The following is a 24,955-nucleotide window of genomic DNA, read 5'->3' on the forward strand; positions in this document are numbered from 1 at the left end:
TCCCGACCAATGGAAACACTGGCGGCGGCGGGGCGGGGCGAGGGTGTCCGCGCCGGCAGGCCCTCTTTGCGCACGGGCCGCGAGAGGGGCGGAGGGCTGGCCCAGGCTGCGCTGGGCTCGGGGCGTGAGTCCTGCACCGGCGCTAGCGGAGGCCCCGGGACAGTCACTTGCGCCCGCCCGGGGACGGCGTGCGCCGAGGGACCCGGGGACCCCCGTCTGGGGCGGGGGCCACGCTGAGGCGCCGCCCACGCCGCGCTCCAGGTAGGCTCGGGCTGGGGACCGGGGTCGGGGCCGGGATCGGGGCTGCGGGATGGGCAGGGGCCCGAATCGAGGTTCGGGCAGGGGTCAAGGCCGGGGGTCGAGCCTGGCTCTGCTCCACCCGCACCGAGCCCGCGCCGCGGCGCGCAAGACCCCGGACCGACGGGGGCGGGTCCCTTTGTGCGCAGCCTCGGGTCCTGGCTGACCGGCCGTGCGCCTCGGTCCGCGCGCCCCTCAAGCCGCGGCCCATCATGAGCCGTGTCCTCTCCCTGCTCTACCGGGCGCCTGGAGCTGGCGCCGCGCAGCCACGGAAACTTTCCATCGGCCGGAGGGGCCCGGGGCGGGGGAACTTTCCTAGGGCGGCGCGCCGCCGGGAAGCACCGGCACGGCCGGGCCGAGGGATGTCCCGGCGCCGCGCTGCTCCCGCCGCCCAGAGGACGAGGGCGGGAACGCTGCCTGGGTTTCCTGCCCGGAACCCCAACCTGGGTCCCCCTCCTCGCCACCCCTGCGCCCTGTCGGCGGGCCCCCGGACCCCTGGCTGAGGCGTGTCCCCTCCACTCGTAGTGGGACTCGGCCCAGGTTTGCTGTGATGTTACTTACCCTAGGAGGGCAGCCAGAGATCCCCAGCCTTCCTATTTTAATATTAAATAATTAAATATTGGGTTATTACAATATGTCACCGTTTCTAACGTCTGCATAACGTGTCCCAGTGGAAACGGAACTCGGGGACTCCAGCGACCTTTCCCTTTAGACCCAGGCGTGTTTAGGAACAAGGAAAAGAAAAGAACTGCCCCAAGGGTTTCATTCTTTAGGATGGATTCATTGTATAATCCCTCACTCACACCCCTTTCCCGAGTCACCGAGCAGGGCACACGCCGGGTCAGGGTTTATGAACCCAGGGGGTTGGATGGTGACCGGCTTAGCACCTGTGGGGCAACCTCCCCCGTGAAGACACACACAGGGCTGCACTGGGAACCTCCACTCCCAGGTCCAGGCTGCCAGAGGTCTGCTCACCCCAAGCAGGTCCCACCTGTCCTGGGCTCAGTGTATCTGGACCTGGGACAGTGCTGGACCCACAGCAGTCAGTTCCTGAGCAGGTGGTCTGGACCTGGGGTCTGGCCACAGTGTGTGGGGCTGTGAATTGGGCAGTCGTGCTTTCCCCCAGCCTTGCCCTGTACCATCCACAGTACCCTGTCTGTTCCCTGCTGACCCATGCCCCCAACTCTGAGGTCCACTGGCACCCAGCACAGGGCTGGGCACAGAGCACTTGCTGTGCTCAGGACTCTGGTCCTGGCCTGGGGAGGAGATCACATAAGCACAGCCTGGCCAGCCCTCACCCCACTCTCCTCATGGGCACAAGTGCCTGTTGACCAGGTGCCTCCTAAGTGAGCTGGGCCAGCCCTCAGTCCTGCCAGGTTAGAGCTGCCCCCCAATCTGCGCTGTGCTCAGGGGTCCCTTTGCATCTCCCAGTTTCCATGGGGGCTGCACCTCCATCCCTGTTTGTGCTGCACAAGGATTCAGGTGGGTTCACTCCCCTTCATCCCAGGAGACAGGCCTGGGACCACGACCAGTGGGATCCTGCACTTCCAAGAGGAGCCAAGAACTGTAGCGCAGAGGGTGATGGGGACACCAGGCCCAACAGAGCTTTGGCCAGCCCCTAGCATGTGCCCTGGGCTGGCGTCAGCAGAGGGAGGGAGGGGGCAGAGCTGGGGTGCTGTGGGATGCCAGGGAGGCAGTGAGGGGTTCTGGGACCTTCCCCAGCAGTGGCTCGGGTCGGGGAAGGCATCTGTTCCCTTGCTGCCAGCTTCCATCAAAACTAAGATTAGGTCTCGGCCACTCTGCAGGAGCCCTGGAATCAGAGAGTAACCAAGAGAGACTCAGGGTCAGGAATTCCTTCCTGGGGCTTCCCGAATGGGAGAGCTGCACAGCTCAGCCTATTTCACAGGTCGGAAAGAAGAGCCCAGAGCTGGTGGACATCCACATCACCTTCAGGGCTCCCAGCCCGGGCTGTGTGTGAGGCACAGTGCTTACCACTGCCCCAGTGGACCCTGAGGGGCCAGTGGCCTCTAGCAAAGCAGCAACAAGCTGAGTGCAGCCACCAGAGGGCACCCAGGACTGCCATGGTCAGCAAGACTGGCTCCACCCAGCCTCCCCCAGAGGTGGAGACCCTTCCCAAGGCACCCACCAAGGCACCCACTGGGAGGCTGGAGTTCTGCTTACTCCAGGCCCCCTGTTCAGGGTGGGGAGCTGGAGAGGGACAAGGACCCTGGGCAACGCCCCTCAGTACCCTGTGCCCTCACTGCCTCTGTACAGCAGAGGGAGGCCGAGGGCTGGGTGGCGGGGTTGTTGAGCACAGGCTCCAGCAGGGGCCATCGAGGTGGGGTCCGCCTTCAGACGTGTGCCCTAGGCACCTCCCTGGCCCCCATAGGCCATCTTACCACTGCCCAGGGGTCCCAGCAAGGTCTCTGCGTCTGCCACTCAACGCAGGGCTGTGCCTCTCTCTGCCTCAGTGTCCTCTGTAAAACAAGGGTGCAGCCAAAGTGGTGCCATTTCAAGATGTGCACAGAGTGACCAGCGGCCTGGAAGGGCACGTCAGGATTTGCTGTGGCGGAGAGGACTCAAGGCTCGAGTGCAGAGCAAGCTCTCAATCAGGCCGGCCTAACCCTCACCCGGGCTCCTCACCACTCACTGCGGCCCTGAGCTGCCTGCCCAGCATCCCCCCAGCCTGGGCCCTGTCCCTCCGCCGGACTTGCTTTGTGCACATGGGGGCTGCCTCGTGCTGTCAGACATCTGTGGTCTATGCTGTTCTGGTTCTTGGCCAGCCCTTGCAGAGGCCTCCTGCCCCAGTCGGGGACACAGCAGGCCTTTTCAAGGCTGGGGGTGGGTCCCTTGGCCCCGAGGCTCTTGGTGCAGGGTCCTTGGCAAGGACCAGCTCTGAGGGGTGCTAGAAAGGGCTCCCTGAGACAGGTACCCCCACCCTCTCGGCACAAATCCCATCAATGCTTCTACCTTCGTATCTCAGACCTGTCTATCTGTCTGTCCATGGCCCCAGGGCTCTTATGAGGTTCTGTTCCCCTCACCCCCCATCTGGACAGTGCTGCTGAGATGAGGTGCCCTGGGGACACAGACCTCACCTCAGGTCCCACCGCCACCCTGCATACCCAGACCCTCCCTGCCCCCCTGCTCCCACCCTCCTGCAGGAAGCTCCCTCGGGCCCCCTCCCCACCTGCAGCCCTGCAGATGCCCTCCCACCCCCCACGCTGGCATTAACTCCCGGCCCTCTGCATTTGTGGAGTTATTGGCCTGCTGGAGTCCCACGAGGCGGGAGCCACATTCTTCCTGTTGGCTGGATTGGGGTGGGGGGGTGTCCTAAGGGCAGGAAGACCTGAGTTCAAATCCTGCCCCACCGCTGCCTTGCCTGGACCTGGTTTCCCCATCTGTAAAATGGTGTCTTAGTCTGACCCCAGGCCCCTAGTGAGAGTCACCGAGATGATGGAGCAGAGCCAGCACTGGGGAGAGGCTGGCAGTTATCAGGACTGATAAGAAAGGCACGTGGTTCTCCATGGGACAAGGTCTATGTGAACGTTTAAGCCAAAAGCAGACATGCCCCAGAAGCATCACATTCTACGCAAAAGCTGATCTCTGAGCCTCAGACCTCGGGGTGGGAGCAGCAGGTCCTGCTGTGGGTGGGGAGGGTGCAGCGGGTGGGCAGACTCCCAACCACGCCTCCCCTCCCAGGTGCTCATGCACGCACATGTACACACGTGCACACACACGCCTGTCTCGAACTCCCCGTTCTTCCTTGCCTCTGGCCCTGGCATCGTGATCTCCCCCCATGATCCCACACTGACTTGAACCCCCTCCCTGTGATGAAGGAGCTACTGTGAGGCAGAGAGACCCACCCGCAGGCCCACAAATGAGCCATGTCCACAAAGGAAGGTTGGACAGAAGCTTGGAACAACCTGGTAAACACTGCAGAGCCAAGGGGAGAGAGCTTCTGCCACTGATCTCCTGGAGGTGGCCTCCAGCCTGTCTGTGGTGCCCTGTTTTTCATTTTTACAACACAAACACTTTGGCAGCATCCCCAGATCTAGACACAAGGAGAGGGAACGCGTCCCCAGACCACTGGCCGAGACAGGAAGCTGCATGGTCCTTGGTCCGGGACTGAGAGGCTGGCTGCTGGCCTAGGAGGGACACGGATGGGGGCTGGCCTCGGGGAGCCTCAGGAGAGGCAGGCAGCCTGTGCCCCAGGGCAGGTGAGGGGGGCAGACCTCTGGGGGCCATGACACCCTGAACAGGCCAGTGGGATCCTGGTGTGGGAGTTTATCACAACAGAGCACACCCAACCTCTGGAGAAGGGAGACGTTATCATCGGCTCAAAATGGTCAGGGTTTTGAAGGATAGTCAACAGCGTAAGAAACGCCCAGGAGGGACCATGGCAGCTGATGCAAACTGTAGACGAGACAGTCCCAGTGGGGTGGGGGTGAGAACACGCACGGTCGTGTGGGAACGAATCTGTCTTGGAGCACCACCCGATGCCTTTGGGTCAGGGATGACAGTGCCCAGCTGGGGCTCTGGCCCCATACAGAAGGGACTTAACCCTTCCAGTAGGCTTCACCAGGTGCCCTCTGGTTCCCTGCAGGATGTGAAGCCAGCCGGATGGGTGTCTGGACATGCTGACCTCTTCCAGGGACATCCCCTCCTCACGGGTGGTGGGCCGGTGGGTGTGGTCCATGGAGGGATGGACTGTGGCCTGAGTGGTGTGTGCTTCCAGCCAGCCTCAACTCGGGTGGGTACAGGGCCCTGGGCTGGACAAGGCTGGACGTGGGGCCTCCTGCCACCCCTACTTGAATTCACCGATGGCCTGGGTATGGACCACAGATACTGGCTTGAGGGACAAGCGTGCACTGGGGACAACCCACCAGGACATTAGCTGGACTGTTCCGCACCCTCCTTGACTTGGATGCCTGGCACGGTGGTGTCTGGTGTTGCACAGGCTGTCAGCTTCGCTCCCGGCTCAGGGTAGTCCCTGCTGCACCAGGGAGGTTGTCGCTGCCAGCCAGGACAGGCAATGGGCCCACATGCCACGGCTCCTGGAGGAGGGCGCTGAGGCTGGAAGGAGGCTTTGTCTGAAAGGGCCAGATGGCCTCTGGTACACACAGCCACCCTGGGCCACCGTCGGAGTGGGGAGGGGCCGTGACTGCTGTGATCATGGCGAGGGCACTGGTGCTGGCCCTGCTGCATGGGCTCCTCTGCTTATCCAGGGGCACGAGGCATGGTGCCTGGGAAGTGTAGCAGGGACAGAGGCTGAGTGGTCCCTGTGGCCCCCAGGACCCTGTGTGGTGGGAAGTGAGCCCTGCTGGTACCACTCTGTCAGTTTGCTGTGTTGCCTGATTTGCAAAGTGTGGTGGCCACTTGTGCTGCTCCAGTGTGGGAGCCCAGGCCCCAGCCCGGCCCTCTGCCCCTGCCCCGCCCAGCCCTGTTTCCGTGGGAGGCTCAGGCCACCCAGCCCTGTGGATTCTCAGTGTCCCTGGGCGTCCAGCGTGGACAGCCTGGCCCAGCCAGCTCCTCACTTGGGTGGTGGTGAGAAGGCAGTGGCTACAGACTCAGGAGCCTCCAGACGCCTGAGTGTCCTGTGCTGAGGGCTGTAAGACAGGCGAGGTCAGGGGGCCTGCTCCTTCCTCTTGTGTTCCACAGGACCTTGGGTGTGGCAACCTGGCAGCCAGGCAGGTGGGAGGACCAAGGTCTGGGCAAGCATCTCAGTGGCCAGGCTGCTGGGCCACGTGGGGGCTTGTGGATTGGGATGAAGAGGTCAGCCTGTTCCAGGGCTTGCTGGGCCAGAGCACCAGGCCTTGGGATGTGGCGTTGCTGGTGGCACAGGTGGCATGACATCTGGGGCCTAGGGTGGCAGGGGCTGGCCCCCACCCCCCTAAACTTCTGGTGGACCACCGTGCCTCAGATTGGCAGGCCAACCAGACACCAAATGGCAGGCAATGAGGTCTGTGGGAGGCTGCCCACCGCCTCGCCTACTGTGCCTGCCCTTGCTGCTCTTCCTGTCCCTGTTTCTCCTTCCTCCCTCGTGCTCCTGGTTTTCTCCGTTTGTCTCTGTCCCTCTTTCTCTGCCTCTTCCTGTTTCCCCATCTCCTGCGCTTCTCGAGTCTGGTAACGGACTCTTCGTGTCTGCCGTAGGCACTTCCGCACAGCCTCGCGGGCACTGGTTCCACCAGCCTCACCTGGGCTGAGGGAGGCTGTGCCTCTGTGGCCGCGGCCTCTGTGGCCGCGGCCCCCGTGGGGCCTCTTGGGGCCACAGCCGTGCACAGAGTGGGTTCTGCCTTCATCCGTCTTTCTTCAGTCTTTTAATTTTTGCTTATGATGGCTTTCGTTTTCAAAAATTGTTCAAATTTGTCACGTTTTGTGTGGAATCTGTGGAATTCTTCCTCCTTCAGTCCTTCTGTTGTTCCACACGTTGTCTAGCACGTGGCCAGATAAACACACATCCGTCTTCTCCTGTCGGTGTTTCCAGGTCAGCATCTACACTTGAGATTTCATCCATCTAGAATTTACTTTGACATAAATGTGAGGCAAGGGCTGAACTGTGTTGATATGGTTGTATCTGAACAGTTTCTTGACTGATGTTTTCTATCACCAGGAACTATATATAAATGTGACATACCGCATCCTCAGGTTCGAGGTGCCTGTGGCCCCATTAGGAGATCAGGTCGGGGCCTCCCCTTGACCAGTCTCTGTTCTGAAAAGTCACAGGCAGCCTCGCGCTTGCCCTGCAGATGCTGGTTGGTCCACGCAGTTGGGGCCTCTTCCCCGGGACCCCCGGTGTGCTGGCCTGTGCGCGTGTGCATCCCGCTCCGGTTTCCCCAGGTCTCCAGCCCCTCTGAGCCTCCTTGGTTACTGAGAACAGGTCCCTGCTGTGGGAAGGCCCCTCAGAAGCCCCCACAGTGATCTGGGCCCCTTTGCAGCATCCAGCCTGTGAATGCGTGACTCCTTGTGTCTGGGAGGGCATGGGCTGTCCCACACCCGAGTGGCTTTGTCATGCTGTGGGGGGTGAACGGGCCTCTTCCTCTAGGGTCGCGGGCTTGGCACCCCCAGGGCCTCCAGTGGCGGCACCACTGGGCCAGGCACACGCATGCCTGTTTGTGTCTCAGTTTGGGGCAGGTCAGCTGGTCCACCTGCCTCGCAAGCATCTTGCCTGCGTTGCCAGAAAGCCAGGTGCTGGCCCTTGCCTGTGGGCGGCCCTCAGCTAGGCATCCAGGGGTCTCTGTGATTGGATTCGTGGGTCATTCCCCAGGTGGGGGGGCTCAATGTGAGAGGCAGGAGCGAAGACCACGGCCCCAGAGATGCCCCCAGCCCCTTCCCACTCTAGAGCACATGCTTCTCAGGAATAACATTCTACGAGGCCGAACTTGGATTCAGACCTGGCTCTGCTCGCCCTGTGGGGCTCAGCGCGGGTGGCATTTCGTGCTGACCACTGTGTTATGGTGCGAGAGCCATGCCAGCTTCTGACTGTGCCATTCCTTGCTTAGGGTGCCTCACGGCTGGTGGTGTGACTGCGCTGTGGGGCCCAGGCCACCAGGAGGGACGGTGCCACGCCAGCCATGCTGGGTGGTCTGTGCAAGCCTGGGGTGGCCACTGGCCTAGTAGCTCTTGGAGCAGCCCCTGCCCCTCAGCTTGCCCCTGGGGCCTCTCCTTGCCACGCCAGCCACAGTCAGCTTCTGGCTGTTCCCTGGCTTGCTCTGCTTTGTTCTCCTGCCTGGACTGGACTGTCAGGCTGCTGAGGGGCCTTTCTTCCCCAGGCCCTGGGCGTCCGTCCCTGTCCCTGCGTGACCTTCCACCAGGGCACCCAGAGTCGTCAGCTCCGCCCTGAGTTAGGTCTTGTTCTGTGGGGACACCCCCCTGCAGCTCTGATTTGGGGAGGCTGAGGCCCAGTTTCTTTCCCCTACAGGGAAGGCTGCCCATTGTCAGGTGGGGAGGAGACACCCCGCCCCCATGGCACGTCTTGCCAGGTTGTCATTTGCAATTGATGAGTTTGGTATTTCAAATATGCCTTTAGTTAAACTTTTTCTTTTCAAAATATTTTCACTCTCAGTGAAATCCTAATTAGGCCATTCATTCGTCTGAATGTACTTGCTGCTCTCTGCATTTTGCAAGATAACGAGGCTTCGAGTGGGCTGCCTGCCAGCCAGTCCTCCGGGGCCTTTGCTCTGTGCCCTGCAGGGAGAGGCTGGCAACCTGTGACCCCCTGCATCCATGGGCCCTGGGCCGCAGTGCCTGGGGGACACCGAATGTGCAGATGGGGACACTGAGGCCTGGGGTGGCAAGTCGTCTCTGACAGCCCGGGAACTTTGCACGATGTTTCCTTAAGGAAGTACAGAGCTGAGTTTACTCTTTCAAGATCTCAAGTTAAGGAAGAAAGGGAAGCACCCTGTTAACAAAGCTGTCAGCTGGTCCTCGCCATAGAAGAACTTCTGCAAACAAGAGCCGATAGTTGGGCAGCAGGGTCCTGCAGCTGACATCTGTGCATGGATGACGTCCAGCCCCTCTGGGATGTGGGCAGTTTGGTGGCAACGTGGACCCTCCTCAGTGCCGCCTTGGGTGTGTCCAGTGGGGGCCAGGCCAGGTGGCCTCCTTCCTGCCCTATGGAAGGACAGCAGCCTGGAGGCTGGGTCACAGAGCCCAGGGAGAGCAAGTCGTAAAGGCTAGGGTTGACATGACCGCAATCTGCTCAGCTTCTTTCTGGGTGGAAAGCTCAGACCCCAACCCGACCCCGACAGCTGTGCTGGAGGCTTCTGTTGGGGGTCGCTCCTGGCCATTTGTGGGGTCCCTCGGGGACCTCCTGTGCCAGGGGAGTTTGTTCCCAGGATCCATTTTCCACCACTCCTGTCTTCCCTCTTGACAACTTTGTGTCCTTTTCTGCCCGTTTGGCAGGTCTGCCTTGGGTTTGCATCCTGCAGCCTGGGGACAGCGTCCCGGCTGCTGTTTAGCTTCTGCCATGTTTTTCTTCAAATCCCCACAGGATCCTCATCACCCACGATCGGTCCTTCTCTTTATAGTTTGTTCCCAGCTCATCAGTTCAAGGCCGTCTTTAACCTTTTGAGGGCACATCAGCTGTTCCCTGATGTTTGTGCTGTAAATGGCAGCTCTCCTGGGTCCCTGGGGGGCAGCAGGGTCTACCCTGGGCCCTGGGGGCTGTGGCAGGTCTGTGCAGCCTCGGTGTTTCTGTCCAGGGTCCTGGCCCGGCCATACTCCCCACTCCTGTCACAGAGACACTTTGGTGTGGGCTGAGGCTGGGCACCTGCAGGCTGTGGAGCCAGGGCAGGCCCCACCTCACAGGTCTTGGTGGGGGCAGCCTTGCCAGGTGTTCAGGACAGGAATGCAGTCTTCCCAGAATGCTGACCCCCAGGAGCCTGAGTCCTACCTCCCCCAGCACAAGGACCTGTCAGGAGTGTCAGGTCACCTACCATCCATTTTCCTGGGCAGGCGAGGCCCCACAGGGCAGCCTGGGTGCCTCTGGGGGTGTGTGTGCATGACTTTGTGGGTGGCTGCACGCGTGAGCCTGCGGGTGGGTTTAAGGAGGTCCCCAAATTGTCAGCATGCCAGCTGCAGTGTTCTGCGTCCTGGTGGGGGCAGGGCACACAGACAAGTCCGGTTCCCAGCAGGCTGTCATGGTATGTGGTGGGGTGGGGTGGGGAGCCAGGCAGGAACACTGTGGGTGGGTCCCAGAGTCTGCACTTGGTAGGGGCGGGGTGAAGCCCCCTGCCCAGTTCCACTGGGTCATCATTTGCATGTAAAAGGCAGGACTTTGCTCTCAGATGGAGGCTGGTGGTGTTGTCTGGACCTGTTGCCATGGGCACTCCCGGGCTTCAGGAGCACTGAATTGGCTCCCAGGCAGGCGAGGGGGTCTGGAGCAGAGAGACTGGCATCCAGCTCAGCTTCTGGGAGAGAATGGGAGTTCCTAGGGGCCCTGGGAGGAGCCAGTGCTGGCTGGAGGCCACACAGGACCCTGGGCAAGGGCAGACCAGGGGGGACCAGGCTCTTTGATGCTGTGGCTCAGGAGCAAGGATGGAACCTCCCTCCACAGGGCGTGCTCTGGTCTCTTACCTACACTCCCCTTTGATCCATCCAGGGCCAGGTGACCACAGCTGCCCTGCCTCTACCCTTGGCAGCTGGAGGGTCTTTTGACACCTGTCATCCCCTGGCCTGTGGGTACTCCCTGCTGCAGGGCCTGGAGTCTCCCTGCTGGGCCTGGAGTCTCCCTGCTGGGCCCCGGTGTTGTTCCCGATGAGGGAACAAGGGACCAGTTTCTCACTCTCACACTTCCCAGGGAACCTCCTTCTGGAAGCTGAGCCCCAGGCCCCATCTCCCTGGATGGTGAAGGCCCAGGCTGGGCTCTGTGGGGAGGTGGACCTGGTATTGCTGACAATGGTCTGTGCAGGCCTGTCCCAGTGCCCAGAAGTGTCAGCAGCTTGCAGGAATGCTGGCAGGGAGGCAGGCGGGTGGGGTGTGGGGGCATGAGACAGGGCCTCCGCGGGGTGCAGGGGCATCTCATCTGCTGACCATGAGGAGCACTGCCATGTCAGGGTTGGCCCCTTGGCAGCCCCCCACCCCCGGGCCCTGCGTGGATCTGCCCACAAAGGGGCAGATCTCTCCTGGGGCCAGCTCTGCCTCATGTTGCCACCTGGGGGCTGTGACCCCCCAGCCTGGGGGCTTAGTTAGCAAAGCTGCAGTAGGTCACATTGAGGTCATTTAGGGAGGGCTGCCCGGCAGGGCGCCCAGCATGTGGGGGCATTGCGAAGTGCCTGGTCAGCAGTGGCCAGGGTGGCATGGGCCCACAAACTGGGACGGGGAGGGGCTCCATGGCTGGGGTGAGCCTCCCTGACTGCAGGGCCAGGGCACAGATAGGGCAACACTCTGGGGTGGGGGTGGGGAACTCTGCGCTCGGTCCCTGTCACTGTGCCCTGGACCCACACTGCCCTCGGGGTCCCATCTCCCAACCCCTGGAATGAGCCCGGCCACAGTGATGTTCCCTCTTGCTCACACCTGTCCGGAGGTCCTGGCTGCAGCAAGTCTACCCCAGTCCACCCAGTTGGGCTGGCTGTGTTCCCCCAGGGCAGGCAGGCGAAGATGGGGGGCCCTGCAGCAGGGCAAGGCAGGGCAGGACCATGAGTAGGGCAGGTCCGGATACATGGGCAGCCCCTCAGCAGGCCTGATGCCAGGCCGCGCCATCTGACCCGCTTGCCTCCCGAGGGCTCCCTGTGCCTGGTTCCCACCCAGTCCTGAGTCTGGTTTCCCGTCTGCCAGGGAGTTTCCCCACTGCCAGTGCCTCTTCCACTTATCCAGGAAGAGCATGTTTCTTGTCAAATGGCGGAAAGGCCGTGGGAAGTCCTCAGGCCCCCACAGAGCCTCTCCTGGGGCCCTGGGGCTCATCCCAGAGACACTTCCGTGGGCAGCTGGGCAGCTGGTGCCGGGGTGGGTGTCTCAGCCCCTAACCACCAGGCTCTCCTGCTTCATCTTTCTTGGCTCTGCAACCTTGGTGGGGGCTGGGCTGAGGGGCTGTGCCTTGCCCCCCAGAGACTTGCCACAGGCTCCCAGGGGCTGAACCCCCGCTGCCCCTCAAAGGGGCTTTGTGCCACCACAAAGAGGCTCTGTCCCTCTCAGAGAAGCTTGGGCGTTACCATGGTGACAGAGGGGGCCTGGGAAGAAGGGGTCCAGCATCTTGAGGGAAAAAGGGTGTTCCAGGCAGAGGGCACTGGTGCACACAGGCCACTGGCCCTCAGCCTGACCGGACAGCTGCCCCACCTGTGCCTTCGGGGGGTGTGGTCCTTGGGGTCCCATGGACCCCTTGGCCCCTGGATAGGAGCTGGGCTCCCAGGCCCTGGTGCCAGTTGGATCTGTTGGGTTTGGTCCCTGTGCCCACCTCAGAGCACGGTGGGGTGGGGCTCTGAGCCTGGGCACTCAGTATTGCCCCCTCGCTGCTCTGCTCTCCCTGAGATGGAATGTGGGGAGCCACCTCCCAGAGGGACCCTAGGGGGAGGTATGGAAGCAACAGGCCAGCCCACCCCACACAGTGGGGCACCTTGGGGTTCCCTGGGCTCCCCTCTCGTGGCCAGGCTGGAGTGGGTAGGCTGCTGGTGCAGGCAGAGAGACCACCAGCCCCAGCCCTCCCTGCCCTGCCCTTGGGGTGCCCCTGGCCTGGCTGCTGCTGTAGAGACCGTGGAGGAGGTGGGTCCTCGCTGCCCAGACCCCACACTTGGAGCCTGTCAGGCATTGCCCTCGGGCTTTGACTGCAGCTGGAATCTGCGTCAGGTGCAGGAGGGGCAGCCTGGGGCTGGGGGACTGCTGTCCATCGCCATCCCACGAGTCCACCCAGAGAGGCAGGGAACCCGGAGACTTGGAATAAGTGTTTGTGACCTGCCCTGGCAGGAATCTCAGATCAAGACCCTTTGGGGGCCGCTGGTGGGGGCTCCCTGTGGCTCAATCCTCCCAATGAGAAGGGGCAGCAGCTGGATGCTCACCTACACCTTGCCCACCCTCCTGCCAGGGCGAGGCCTCCTCTGCCATGTCCAGCCTGCAGTTACCTGGCCATTTCCCAGCCCTGGCCCTGTGCCTGCCCCCAGGCCTTTAGCTCCCAAGACCTCGGGCTCCGTGGGCTCCCAGAAGTGTCCCTGCCTTGACCTGGCTCCGAGCCTCCTGCATCAGCCTCCCCATAGCCCCTGGTTCTCCTGGACCACCAGTCCAGCAGCCCCTGCCCTGGGGCTGACCCTTAGCCCAGGGTGCCCCATCAGTGCAGGGCAAGAGCCCCTTGGGAAGAACCACCCAGACCGTTCCCCCTGCACAGAGTAGTTGTACTCTGGTCAGTGGGTGCTGCTAGGTGTCCACAGGGACAGTTTGGGGGCAGGAGGAGGTCACTGAGGGGCCATCTCTGTCCACCTCCCATGCCCATGGTGTCGGGTCCAGGTGGTGATAGGGTCACCTCCTCTGCTAGGGAAATCCAGTTTCCAGGCTGAATTCAGTTACAGTTCTCCCAGCTCCCTGAAAACCTAGCTGCTTCCCTCAGGTGGCGGGAGGCAAACCCGAACCCCTGGGGAGAGTTCCCTGGCCTCATGCTCACTTGCCTGGCCTGCTGGGGTTGGGGAGGGGCACCTGCTTTCTCATCTCTTTACTTGCCGTCTCATGAAGGCAGTAGCTCCTAGAACATGGGTACATGCAGAACTTTGGACCTGCTGCAACCTGCGGGCCAGGAGCCCTCCACCCAGAGCACCGCTGCGGCCGACACACCCTCTTTCCAGTGTGTGTGTGTATGTGTGTGTGTGTGTGCGCGCGCGTGCACGCACGCGTGACCATTTTCACACTCATCCTTCACATCTCATCTCTGGGCCACATGCCTTGTTGATGACCTTTTCCCACCTCGATTTGGGGGTCGGTGTTAACTACTGACTTATATAGTCACCGTATAGATGGAGATCACTTTTCTACTGGATGTTGTGAAGACGATCCCAATATGTTGACAGTATTTTCTTTTTCTTTGTCATTTTCTCCTACTTCCCATATCATGGAAAATTGCAAACACAACAGTGGAGAGTAGTGTGGCATGTCCCCATGTGCCCACACATCTTCCGCAGCAGTGGAGCCGTGTCTACATGTACAGTCCCACTTGTCGTCTGTCTGAAACGCTCGCTACACTTGAAAAACAAGCCACAACCACAGCACGTGGCACTCTTTCTGGATGTTTAGAAATGTTTCCTTCTCACAAAGGCGAGCTGGTCCTTTTTCCTTGGCAGTTCCCTCCACTGCTTTAAGGTCAAGAACGGACTCTTCCCATCCAAGCCCCACCACCACCCTGCGACCCCTGCATTACACCAACTACGGGTGACCCTGTGGTCCTGGCCATGGCACAGTGCCCGTCCTCATGGGCTTGGCCAGATGCTGTCCCCGTGGCTGTGGGCACCATCCAACCACAGCAGGGGCGGTAGGGTAAAGATGGGCACTTGTAAGGCCTGGCCAGTGCTGGGAGCATGGGGGGGACACCGTGCACTCCCAGGTGGGTGGCCTTCAGCACTCCTGCTGCCTACTTTCCTCCCCATCAAGTGGGTGGAGCCAGGGCCAGGGAAGGAGGCTCCACCCGTAGCCAGTCCCCTCCCTCCCCTTGTGAAGGTTGGGGCAGTGGGCAGTGTGCCAACAAATGGCCGGCGAGGGGTCAGCACTGGAGCCCAGGCCTCCCGCCAGCCTGACCCATAGGAAATTCCTCTAATTCCTCAACCCAGATTGGACTCCGTCCCCATAATTTGATTTCTGGAGCAGGGTTTGGCTGGACTCCTTCTGAGGAGGAGCGGCTGATTTAACAGGAAGACGCGGAGTGTGGGCATGGTTTTGGGGGAGGGTGGGCATCTCCCCAGTTTCTCCGTGTGCCTGCACCCTCATGGGGGAGCGAGCACTGGCCCGCCCCAGCAGGCTTGGGGGCCCCTTCCCAGGAGTGTTTCTCAGCCTCATCCTTGATCACCCATTCATCCACCCAACTACGCGTCCACTCATTCCTCCTGCCCGCCTCCCGTTCTCCCCCCACCCTGCTGCCTCGGTACCCACCCACCCTCCCATGCAGCCCCCTCCTGGCAGCCTCCACACGTCCCCTCACTGTTCATCTGTGTCCCATTCCACCCGGTCTCCTGCCCTTCCATCCCTCCATCCACCCAACATCCACCCACCTGGGGCCACTCCTGGGGTGCCGAGGCCTGGACACATGCCCCAGGACAGGCTGCCTGTGTCTGCATGGCACATTCGTCCCCGTCCTCTTCCTAAATCCACCCCATGGGTGACGAGCAAGCGTGGTGAGGAGCAGCCTCCACCGAGGACTCAGGAAGCTGGTGGCTTGGTCTGGGCAGGGGCGGGACGGGCCTGCCCGGCAGGCAGTGTGGGGCCCTCGCAGGGGAACAGAGGCTGGGAAGGCGTTGGCCAGAGGGGAGAGCGAGGGTCACTGAGGTCCCGCATATGGCACTTCCCTGGCAGCCCCCAGGCCTCCCGGGACAGCAGAGGAAGTGGAGCCGACCTCTACCCAGGATCAGCTGGGTAAAGCATCTTTGAAGTCTCATGGTCCATCTTAAAAATTCATGCATATTTTGCCTTCCATGTTATCACGTGGGTCTGCAGCCGGCCCACCACCCCCATGCTGACCACCACCTCTCCCAGCAGGAATCGTTGCTGTTTCATTTGTGTGACAGGTGCTGGGGAAGTGGAGCCCAGCCCTGGACCCACGCTGGTCTCTTCCCTCTATGGGCCTTGGTTTCCCCAGCTGTCGCGGGCATTGGGGGAGTCTCTGTGCTGTCTTTTCACCTTGAAGTGCACCCGCGCCCCTGGCCCAGCTGGCACTGGTGTGGCCGAGCCCAGCGCTGACCCTTCCTCTCCAGGGCTCTGTCCTTGCAGCTGGTTCCCCAGGGGCCCATGAGCAGCAGAGCTGACCCTTCGGGGGTGCTGCCAGCCATGCCCAGGCCCCACGTTGGTATGGGCTTGGCGGGCTGGCCTGGGTCAGGCTTTGTGCTGCACATGGAGCCCCCGCGTGGCCTGCACCCCACCTGCTGCCGTGCGCCTGGGTCTGAGCACACATACTTCTGCTGCTCTTTGCCCACAAAAAGCAAACATGCTGGTCAGCCAGGGAGCAAGTAGTAAGGAAAAGTGCTGGCTCTGGCTTGTCGTTGCAGCTGCCAAGCCCCTACTGACCCCACCCGCTCCCCGGGGGCCCACAGGGGCAGCGCTGGGCTGGGGCCCGGGCAGTCTGACTCTCTCCATACGCTGGGCCTCAGGCGCCCAGGCCCCTGCCCTCAGTCTCCTTCGGGGTCGGGCGTCAGGCACATGGGCTACTTCTGGACACGGAATCTCAGCCAGGCTGTATGCATGGGGTAGACACCGCCCTTGCTCCCAGCCAGCGTGGCTGGGAGTGGAGGTGGGACCGCTGGTCTGCAGGCCCGCATCATCCCCGCACCTGCCTAGGTGGCCAGGCACCCAGCGGCTGCAGAGCAACTTCTCACTCCCTGCCCACTAGTGCGCCGGCTCTGCCGTGTGAGCTGTGTGGCTACAGACAGGTCCCCCGCTCTCTCTGGGCCCCAGCGTCCACCTCAGTGAGATGGGCCTGTGCTGGTGCCATGAGGGTGGGGTGAACTGGCATGTGCTTTGGACAGCAGAGGGCCTGGGAGGTCTGAGAGTTGGTCACACCAGCTCTTTCTTTCCTTCCCTTCCCTCCCCAGCAGGCTCTGGGACGCCCATGGTCCAAGATTCTGCTGGGCCTGGCAGGAAGCAGGGAGCCCGGGTCAGAGCCCCACACACCACAGGGAGGGAGCCGGCTGCTTCCGGCCAGCCTTGGATTAATGGCTTTTAATTTAGAATTTAATCAATGTGGCTTCTCTCCAGAGAGCTGGATGCTGTGGTCTGGGAGTGAGTCATGTGATCTGTGAGTGGGGTGGGCAGGGGGCCCACGACAGCCTCTCCAGGCCCCCGCCCTGGCCCCACCCTGACTTGCTCTGCTTTGCCTGCAGTCAGCCAGCGTCCTGGTCATGGAGGACTGCAACGTGCACTCGGCTGCCAGCATCCTGGCCTCAGTGAAGGAGCAGGAGGCCCGCTTCGAGCGGCTGACACGGGCATTGGAGCAGGAACGGCGCCACGTTGCCCTGCAGCTGGAGCGTGCCCAGCAGCCTGGCATGGGCAGCGGTGGTGTGGGCAGTGGGCAGCCCTTGTCGATGGCCTGGCAACAGCTTGTCCTGCAGGTAACAGCCCAGGGACTCAGGAAGGGTGAAAATGGCCAAGTGGGGAAAAAAATCAAGGGGCCTAGGTGGACCACAAGCCATCATGCAGTGGCTTATTGCACGACCTGGGGCCTCTGGGGAGGGAAAGAAAGTGGGATTCCAACCCCCTTGGGTATGCAGGGCATCATGTGACAAATGGGCAGAACATAGCCCGACCCTCAGAATAGCACTTTCCACTTGTGTGAGCCCTTAGGGCCCAGGCAGCTGGGCAGGGTATGTTCAGGGTGCTCAGCAGTCAGCCTGGTGACACTGAGGGTTTTGCTTCCGTGGAGTCTCCCTGCCTTCGTTGTCTGCATCAGTCAGTGGGTCAGCCCCAGGTGAGGCTTGAGCAGGGCTGAGTCTCTGCCTGTAGCCCAGCAGGTGACTGGCCATTGCCCCTGCTCAGCCCCAGGAGGTGTAGAGTCTGGTCTGCTCTTGGCTAGGCCCTGAGAACTCTGAAGTTGGGATGTACAGTCAGGTCAGGAGGCCTCGTGGGGTCCTCCCGACACGAGCTATGCCCCAGTACTGAACCTTCAGATGGGGCAATAGCACCTGGCTCCCGGGGTGCTGGTGGGGGAGGAGGGAAAGCCACACCTGGCGTTTGCTGTGATTGTTGCAGTTCCTATGATTGACTGAGATGCAGGGCAGGGCACGGGCAGAGCTCCAGGGAGCCAGACGGGCTGCTGCCTGCGGGGGCCTGGCACATATGTGCTGGCGGCTTGGGGCAGCCTGGACCTCTGTGGCTGGAAAGGGAGGGGGTTATAGGTCTTGGTGGAGACTGGCCCAGTGTGCTAGCTTCACCTAGCCTGGGCGTTTGGGGCTCAGAAGCAGTGGTATGTGTAAGGCTGGGGGACCTGGCCAGTGACTGCCCCCAAGCCTTGATGTCCTCATCTATCAATGGGTGATCCATATGCACGGCCCAGCATGGTCCACAGTCAGAGCTGAAGACACATCTTCAGTGGGCCCAGACACACTGGGTAGCTGTCTTTCCAAGCCAGCTGGTGCTGAGGTGGCCGCACAGCCAGTTCATGGGAGGCTGGAACTGAGGCCAGGTGGGTCTAGGTATGAGGGCCACCCCTGTGGCCCCCTCGACCCCAGGCACTCCAAAGGGTGAGGGCTGCACCCCCAAATTTGGGGAGCAGAACAGCCCACTGGGCCACACAGGGACAGTGGCAGCCCATGACCCCAAGGCCACTCTTTAGGCTCCAGGCCCTCTTTCCAGCCCTCCCAGGCCGGAAAGGGCTCTGGCCTCCAGCCCAGAGGGTGCTGCTGAGGGTTGACGCCCCCGTGGGAAGACATTCCCATAGCCTGGAGCTGCCCTGGCCTCCTGAGGGCTGCAGCCTGAAGATCAGGCCACCACCCTCCCCGCCCACTACCCCTCCCCACCCAAGGCCCTCCAAGCCCTGCCCTTGGTTTTCTCTCTTGGGAGGAGATGGTTTCTCAGGCTGAGATCGGAGAGAGTGTGTTCCCAGGGTTGTAGCTGGACTAGCAGGGCTGATGGGGAGGCAGCCACATCCAGCGGGCCAGGCCTGGCAGCCTCCATGCCAAACCTGCTTCCCAGACCCATCTCAGTGGGAGGTACCTAGTGACCCACCTGTGAGCCACGGCTGCCTGGACCTGGTCCTCAGTGTCAGAGCCCGGATCTGTGCAGCTTGGAGGCTGGTGGCAAGGCAGGTAGCTGGGGCTGGGGAGTTGAGAGTCTGGGGGTGCTGCTCCACAGTGCTGGCTGCCTGCCCTTCATCCTCCAGCAGAAAGGGTCGCCTCCGCCAGACACCTGGAGCAGGCTGGCTGGAGCAGGACTGGCCCTCACCCAATGTGTGTGTGTGTGTGTGTGTGCGGGTGGTGGTGGGGGGGACACCTTTAGGGACCTGGCCAACTTTGTGCTGGGCCAAGAGGGGGATTAGGCTAGGGCAGTAACAGATGGTGAAATTTGGGAGAAGACAGAAATGACTCACATGTAAGCATCCAGGCCAAGTTCCCTCAGGGCAGTGGTACAGTCTTCTGCTCCTGCCCCAGGTAGCTCCATGGATGGAAGTTACAGGGGGACAACTCAAGGGACACTGAGACTCAGAGGGACATGCAGTGGACACCCAGAGTGCTTGAGCATGCTGGTTGCATGGCCTATGTGCATAGAGTGTCCTAGAAGAGGAGTGGGGTCTGGGGAGAAGCAGGTAGGAAGCAGAAAGCCAAGGCTAAGGCCCCCTCTCTTGCCCAGCCTGCTTAACCTTTGTGGGCTGGCCCAGCTCTGTTCAACCCAGAGCATAAGTCTCTTGCTCTTGGTGTGAGAGCCGTTGGCTTGCCTCTGTGGGGTATGACCCGAGAGGGCCCCAGCCCAGGCCCTTCCTGTGTCTACGCTTCCCTTTGGCCAAGCCAGACCGCCAGGGTGGCTGCACCTCCATGCCAGGCTGCTGGGGGTGGGGAGTGCACCATAGTAGGAGAAGCCCTGATTAACTGCCCCCTCTAGCCACCACTTCCCAATAGGTCAAAGACATGGAAGATAGAGGATCTGAGGCCAGCTGGGCCCCACGAGCTTTCGCCCAGGGTCACCTAAGAGCTGTGCTCCCTCCCCTCTCTTTGATCTGCTCTGACACCTCTCAGAGGATGGGGGACCCCTGGGCCTCTGTGACTTGATGGGGAGAACCCAAGACAAAGTGGGTCAGTGCAGGCCCGGGTTGAGCTCTGTAGGGACGCTTACTGGGGAGGTGCTGGAGGGTGGGCAAGAGCCTGGAGCCAGATCTAGGAAACCTGAGCAACATCGGCATCAATACTGTCTTATAGGCCACCATTTCACAGCTAGGGGAAACTGAGTCGCAGCCGATATGGGCAGCTTGTGCCAGGAGGGTGGTCTTGCAGGATACCTTAGCGGCACTGGCCCCTGCACTGTCAGAACTGTTTCCTCAGCTGCAGGGGTAGGGCTGTGGGCTCTTTTACTGGGGGTAAACCGAGGCCTGGGAAGGAGGACTCGGCGGGAAAATGCTACCCCCGCGGTACGGGGGTGGGGAAGGGGAGCCCTGACTGGCCTGACCGCAGGGGCAGAGGACGACCCCGGCCCAAGGCTGCAGGCAAGCCCGGCTCTGCGCTGGTCGGGGCGGGACTTCGCCCCGCCCAATTGGCCGCCCGCCGCCCCGCCCCTCCCGGGTGAGACCCCAACCGATTGGCTGCTATCCACCCCGCCCCAGCTTGGCCCTGCCCGATTGGCTGATCGCCTCACCGTCCCGCCCCTCCCGATTGGCCGCTGGCCGCGCCTAGCCAGGTCGGCCCCGCGGGGAGCGTGTCCGCCTAACCCGAACCGAGCGGCCGAGGCACGGCAGCCGAACCCAGACCAGCCGCCGCCACCGCTGGCTCGCGCCTCCCGCGCCCTGTCCGATGCCGGCCGAACTCAGACAGGTTGGAGGGAACTTGGTCCCGGGCGGGGGCACTGTCCCGGGGGCCGGTGGCGGAGGGCGGGGCGCCGGCCCTCCGGGAGGACCCGCTTTTGTTCGTGGAGCCGCCGACCGGAGGCAGCTATTGTCTGCGCCCCCGGGCCGGGGTCGGGCGGGGCGGCGGAGTGAGCGCGCCGCCGGGGGTGCGGGGAGCTGGGAGCGGGCGCACCCGGGCCAGCGCCCGGGACAGGTGCTTGGGACGGGGTAGTGAGCAGGGCCTTCACGAGCAGCCCCTCTGCGCAGGTGGGAGGCCGAATCTGGAGAGGGCGGCGCGACTAGACCTCCCCCAAATTCACAGGGCCCCGGCTCTGGGGGCCTCGTAGGAGCTTCGGAGCTTTAATGCAAGCCGGGTCTGCCGCGGCAGCGCACGTGGAGAGAGGGCTGGGGGACGGCCCTGCCCACGTGCGGAGGCGGAGGGGGCTTCCTCTCAGCACCAGCCTGGGGGAAGGCTCGGGGGCAGCCTGCACTCTTGCTCAGAGGGGTGGGGTCCCCTAACAGGCGGGGAAACTGAGGCAGAGTGGAGGAGCAAGAGGTAGATCTCCTACACACCTGCCCACCTGGACAGCTAGGTGCCTGCCTGCCCCAGAGATGGAGAGACCAGTTCAGGGGAGCTGGGGGAATGTGGGGCCACTGTGTGCCTGATGGGTGTGGGCTGGGCTTGGGAAAGCTAGGGTGGGTGATGGCCCACCCTGCCATCACCCACAAGCTTGCTCCCCCAGTCTGCTGGGCACCCACTGCCCCTTGGCCTCTTGGCCACTCAGCGTGGGCCTGCGCCCTTGCAGGTGGACTGCTGCTGTGGAGGGGGGAGCTCCCGGCCAGCCAGGGCTGGGTTCGCCACTGTGGGCACCAAGAGAGAGGATGTCTGTAGTGGCCAAGGACTTGCTCCCTGGTGGGAGATGCTTGCCTGGCTTGGCCTGGACTCCATCCAGGATGGCCACTCTGGGTGGGGGGCTGGTATTCCTCCACCCCTTGGTTCATTCATTCAGCAGCAGCCGTCTCGTGCTCTCTGAGAGCCTGGACAGGGGGTTGTGGGAGCCAGGGGTGGGATCCCACCTTAATCTACCCCTTGCGTGTGCTGATGGGGCTGTGGACAGGGTGGGGCAACCACCCCACATCCTGTTCTTCGTGATCCAGACCATGGGTGCTTATCTCTCAAGGGCAAGCATTGCAGGTGGATCCGTGCCTCTGGGACCCCAGTCCAGCTCCCCACCAGTGGTGACTTGGCTTGTTTCCTCTGTCCCCTCCTTCCGCCATTCCCACATGTGCCCCCAGAGGCTGCTGTGGGCTTTTGCCCAGGTGTGGCCCCTCTATGTCTTGTCCCATGTTTCATTTTTCTGTGCCTCACACACTTTAGACCTGGTCACAAAGTCAGAACTGGCACTATCCCACCTGTCCTGTGGCCTGGACACCCCGGGTCCTTCCTGTTTTCATACAAGGAAGCTGAGCCCAGGTGTGTGACGGGGCCAGAGCCCTGCAGCTCTGGGGCTCTGGAGACCCTCTTGAGAGCAGTGGTTGGGTCCTCCTTTCTGGGATACTGGTCACTCCCGCCCCTGCTTGGAGTCCTGGGCTAGGCCCCTCCCACAAGTTCATAGGAGCTCATGGGAAACTCCAGAAGTGGACAGCAGACCCTTGCTGGGCCAGGCCCAGGGCCCCTGGACCAAGTGGACCATGGATGGGAGGACCATGGGACAGATTTGGGCCCTGGGGAGAGGTGATAGGAGGCTGGACGGTCATCCCAGCAAGAGAGGCAACGATGGTGCCAGGGCAGAGGGAGGGTGAGGCAGTTGACAGGACTTGGTGGGATTTGGGGTGTGGGGGAGGCTTCAGGTGTTGTTCATGTCTAGGGTATGAGGGAAATCTGGGGCTGCAGGGCTGGGGGTTCCTGAGGTGGGCCGGCCTGGGTAGGTGGCCAGGGGACATGGGGCCCTAGAGCAGGGTCTTGAGGCCAGATGAGGATCCAGGCAGCCTGGTCAGCAGCCTCTGTTGAGAGCTGACTGTGTCCTGGTCAGTCAGTCTGTGACCCCATGTCCTCACCCCAAAGACGTTTCGGAGGCCCAAGCCAGAGGTCGACCTTGGGCTCCTTCTACCCTAGGCCTCGGATCCCCCACCCTCCGGCTCTGAGACTCCCATGGTAGATCCTGGGTGGTTGGTTGAGGAAGTCTGGACACGCAAGTAGAAGGCAGGAGGGGATGTCAGTGCTGGGTGCTGTCGGGAGAGCCTGTGAACTGACGTGCCTGGGCCTGGGAGCCAGGATGGGTGCTTGTGCACATGTTTCCAGGTCCCTTTTTGCATGTGTGTGCCCAGGCGTGTGTAACGGGCTGGGCCTCCCCGTGATCACCGGCTGACTCACGCTCCCGCCTCCCTGCCCACCGGGGTGAAGTCATCACCATTTTTAGCTCCCTGAGGTCATTTGCCAGTCAGGGCTCTTAGGGCCTTGGGATCCCGCTGCCGGGCTGCCCGGGCTGGGTGTTGGTGGCTGATGCTTCAGGATTGCCAGGCCTTGTTAGGCCCCTGGCTCTCCTGGACCCCCATCCCTTCTTCCCCCCAGTTCTGCATTGTGTCTGAAGGCTGGAGTGAGAAGCAGCAGCCAGGCCCTGCTGGCACTGAGGTCCAAGATGCGTACCCCCTGTGCCACCCTCTAGCAGCCCAAGCCTGGCCAGTGGGTAGGGGCTCTTCTCGGAGAGGGTTAAATATATGCAAATGTATGCATACCTTCTAAGGGGTCCATACTCCTGGCAGTGTCCTGGACAACCTGGTCCCCTCCTGTCAGTCCTGCTCGCTGCACTCCCTGTGCTTTGTAGCCATGGGGCCTTGCTGCTCCCCCCCTTACCCGGCTGAGCAGAGAGCTCACTGCCAGCCACACTTTTGCTCCCACAGTTGCCAAGTGCAGATGGGGCGGCCGAGGCCCCAGCAGGGACATGCTGTCCCTGAACCTCTGCTCCAGAACCACCCCAGCTACCCAGTGCCCTCAGAGAAGAGCCAGGCCACCCTGCCCAGCTGCATACAAGCGTGTCCCCACCCCAGGCCTCAGTTTACTTCTCTTTCCCAAGGAACAGCATCCCTCCTTCCTGGTCAGGTCCCCGACACACATACTACTTGCATTCTAGGACTAAGAAGGTGGCAGCCAAGGCTGTCGCCCCAGAGGGGTGACATGTGACTGAAAGGCCTGCTCTGTGGATGCCTGAAATCCCCCGTTAGCAATTTGTGCAGTTCTGTGTAGTCCTTTCCCCTCTGTCAAGCCTCAGTTTCTCTTTTTCATAAAATCACATATTATCCTCCGAGGCCCTGCTTCTAGGGGAGGGGGCACATTCTGTGACCTCTTCCTCTGTCACCAGAGCCTGAGGGATACTCCTAGCAGGTTGGTGCATGTTTCTTCCTGGACCCCTGAAGAGGCTGCAGGGGCCCAGAACCTCAACACTGTGTACATTTGGGGGGACATGCATTCCTTTAGGACAGTACCCCAACCTGGGGAGACTTCACACCCGAGGCCCTCGGGAGGCAGGCCCCGAGGGCAGCCCTGGGCACCTTGCCTTGCATGCTTTTGGGCCCGGGGGCAGGAGGCCGGCCCTGGGCACCTTGCCTTGCATGTTCCTGGGCCTGGGGATGGGAAGGTGGCCCTGGGAGCCTTGCCTTGCACGTTCCTGGTCCCAGGGACAGGAGCAGAGCAGGGCTCTGGTGCCAGGCAGATGCGGGTTGAGCTGCTGGCCTTTCCTGGGCCTCAACTCCCTGTCTGTGCAGGCCTCAGGGGCCTGGGGCCCAGGCGGGGACCCATCCCACAAGGCACGGGCCTGGGCCCTGGAGCAGGACCTGTCCTCCTGCTGACCCGGCCCTGGCTGCCTGGAATGTGCTCCCCCGCACCCGCCCACTGCGGCTTGGGTTTCAGCTTCTACCCGTCCTGGCCAGATGCTGATCCTGGAATGTTGGCATGGTTGGGGGGACCCAGGTGGTCAGAGGTCTGGGGTCCCTGTGCCACTCAGCATAGCAGGGGTCCAGCCCAGCTGTGCTGTGGGCTGGCCTGTCCTCTCTGAGCCTCAGTTTCCCCACTGGTGAGTCTGGCCAGTAGGCCTGTGGGCTTTAGAAGAGCCTCTCTCCAGTGCCATCTTGCCTGCCGGGATGTTGGAAAGGGGGGCTGAGAGCTGAGGGCCAAGGCTGAGGAGACCTGGGGGTATGTGGGGAGGGGACACCAGGGTTCCCATCAAGGATCAGCTGGGCCCCCATTGGCCTGAATCCACCCTCACTGGGCTGTGATATGACACCCAGAGCCTCACTGAGGGGCACCAGCCACTGGCCCAAGTGAGGTAGGGCCAGGCCCTGCCCACTCAGCACCCCAAGAGTATCTGGGCCGGAAGGGGCGAGGGTATTTTGGTGCTCCGAGTGCACAGGGAATTCTGGGAGTTGGGTATTTCTGTCCTGCGAGGGCGTCTAGCTGGCCTTGGGGATGGTGGGAGCCTGGGTGTGGCCACAGGGAGTCGGTGAACAATGCTGAAATTGCCA

The 24,955-nt window shown here is 62.1% G+C and overlaps 1 protein-coding gene across 9 annotated transcripts in view; it reads left to right on the top strand.

Annotated features, from left to right (window-relative positions):
- The first annotated feature begins 46 nt into the window (after positions 1-46).
- Positions 47-24,955, top strand: part of ARVCF (ARVCF delta catenin family member) — a 36,080-nt gene continuing 11,171 nt past the window's right edge. For 5 of the 9 annotated variants that reach the window (XM_059041111.2, XM_067015056.1, XM_059041116.2 and 2 more), the window contains exons 1-2: positions 47-261; positions 16,794-17,021. In XM_059041111.2, coding sequence (XP_058897094.1) covers positions 16,812-17,021 — 210 coding nt within the window. In that variant the 5' untranslated portion in view covers positions 47-261; positions 16,794-16,811. Of the gene's footprint in view, positions 262-16,793; positions 17,022-20,218; positions 20,427-24,955 lie in introns of those variants that run through there. The other 4 variants (XM_059041120.2, XM_067015059.1, XR_010836868.1 and 1 more) reach the window with 4 other exon arrangements.

This window comes from Kogia breviceps, chromosome 15, assembly GCF_026419965.1.
Source record: "Kogia breviceps isolate mKogBre1 chromosome 15, mKogBre1 haplotype 1, whole genome shotgun sequence".
Lineage (NCBI taxonomy): Eukaryota > Metazoa > Chordata > Mammalia > Artiodactyla > Physeteridae > Kogia > Kogia breviceps.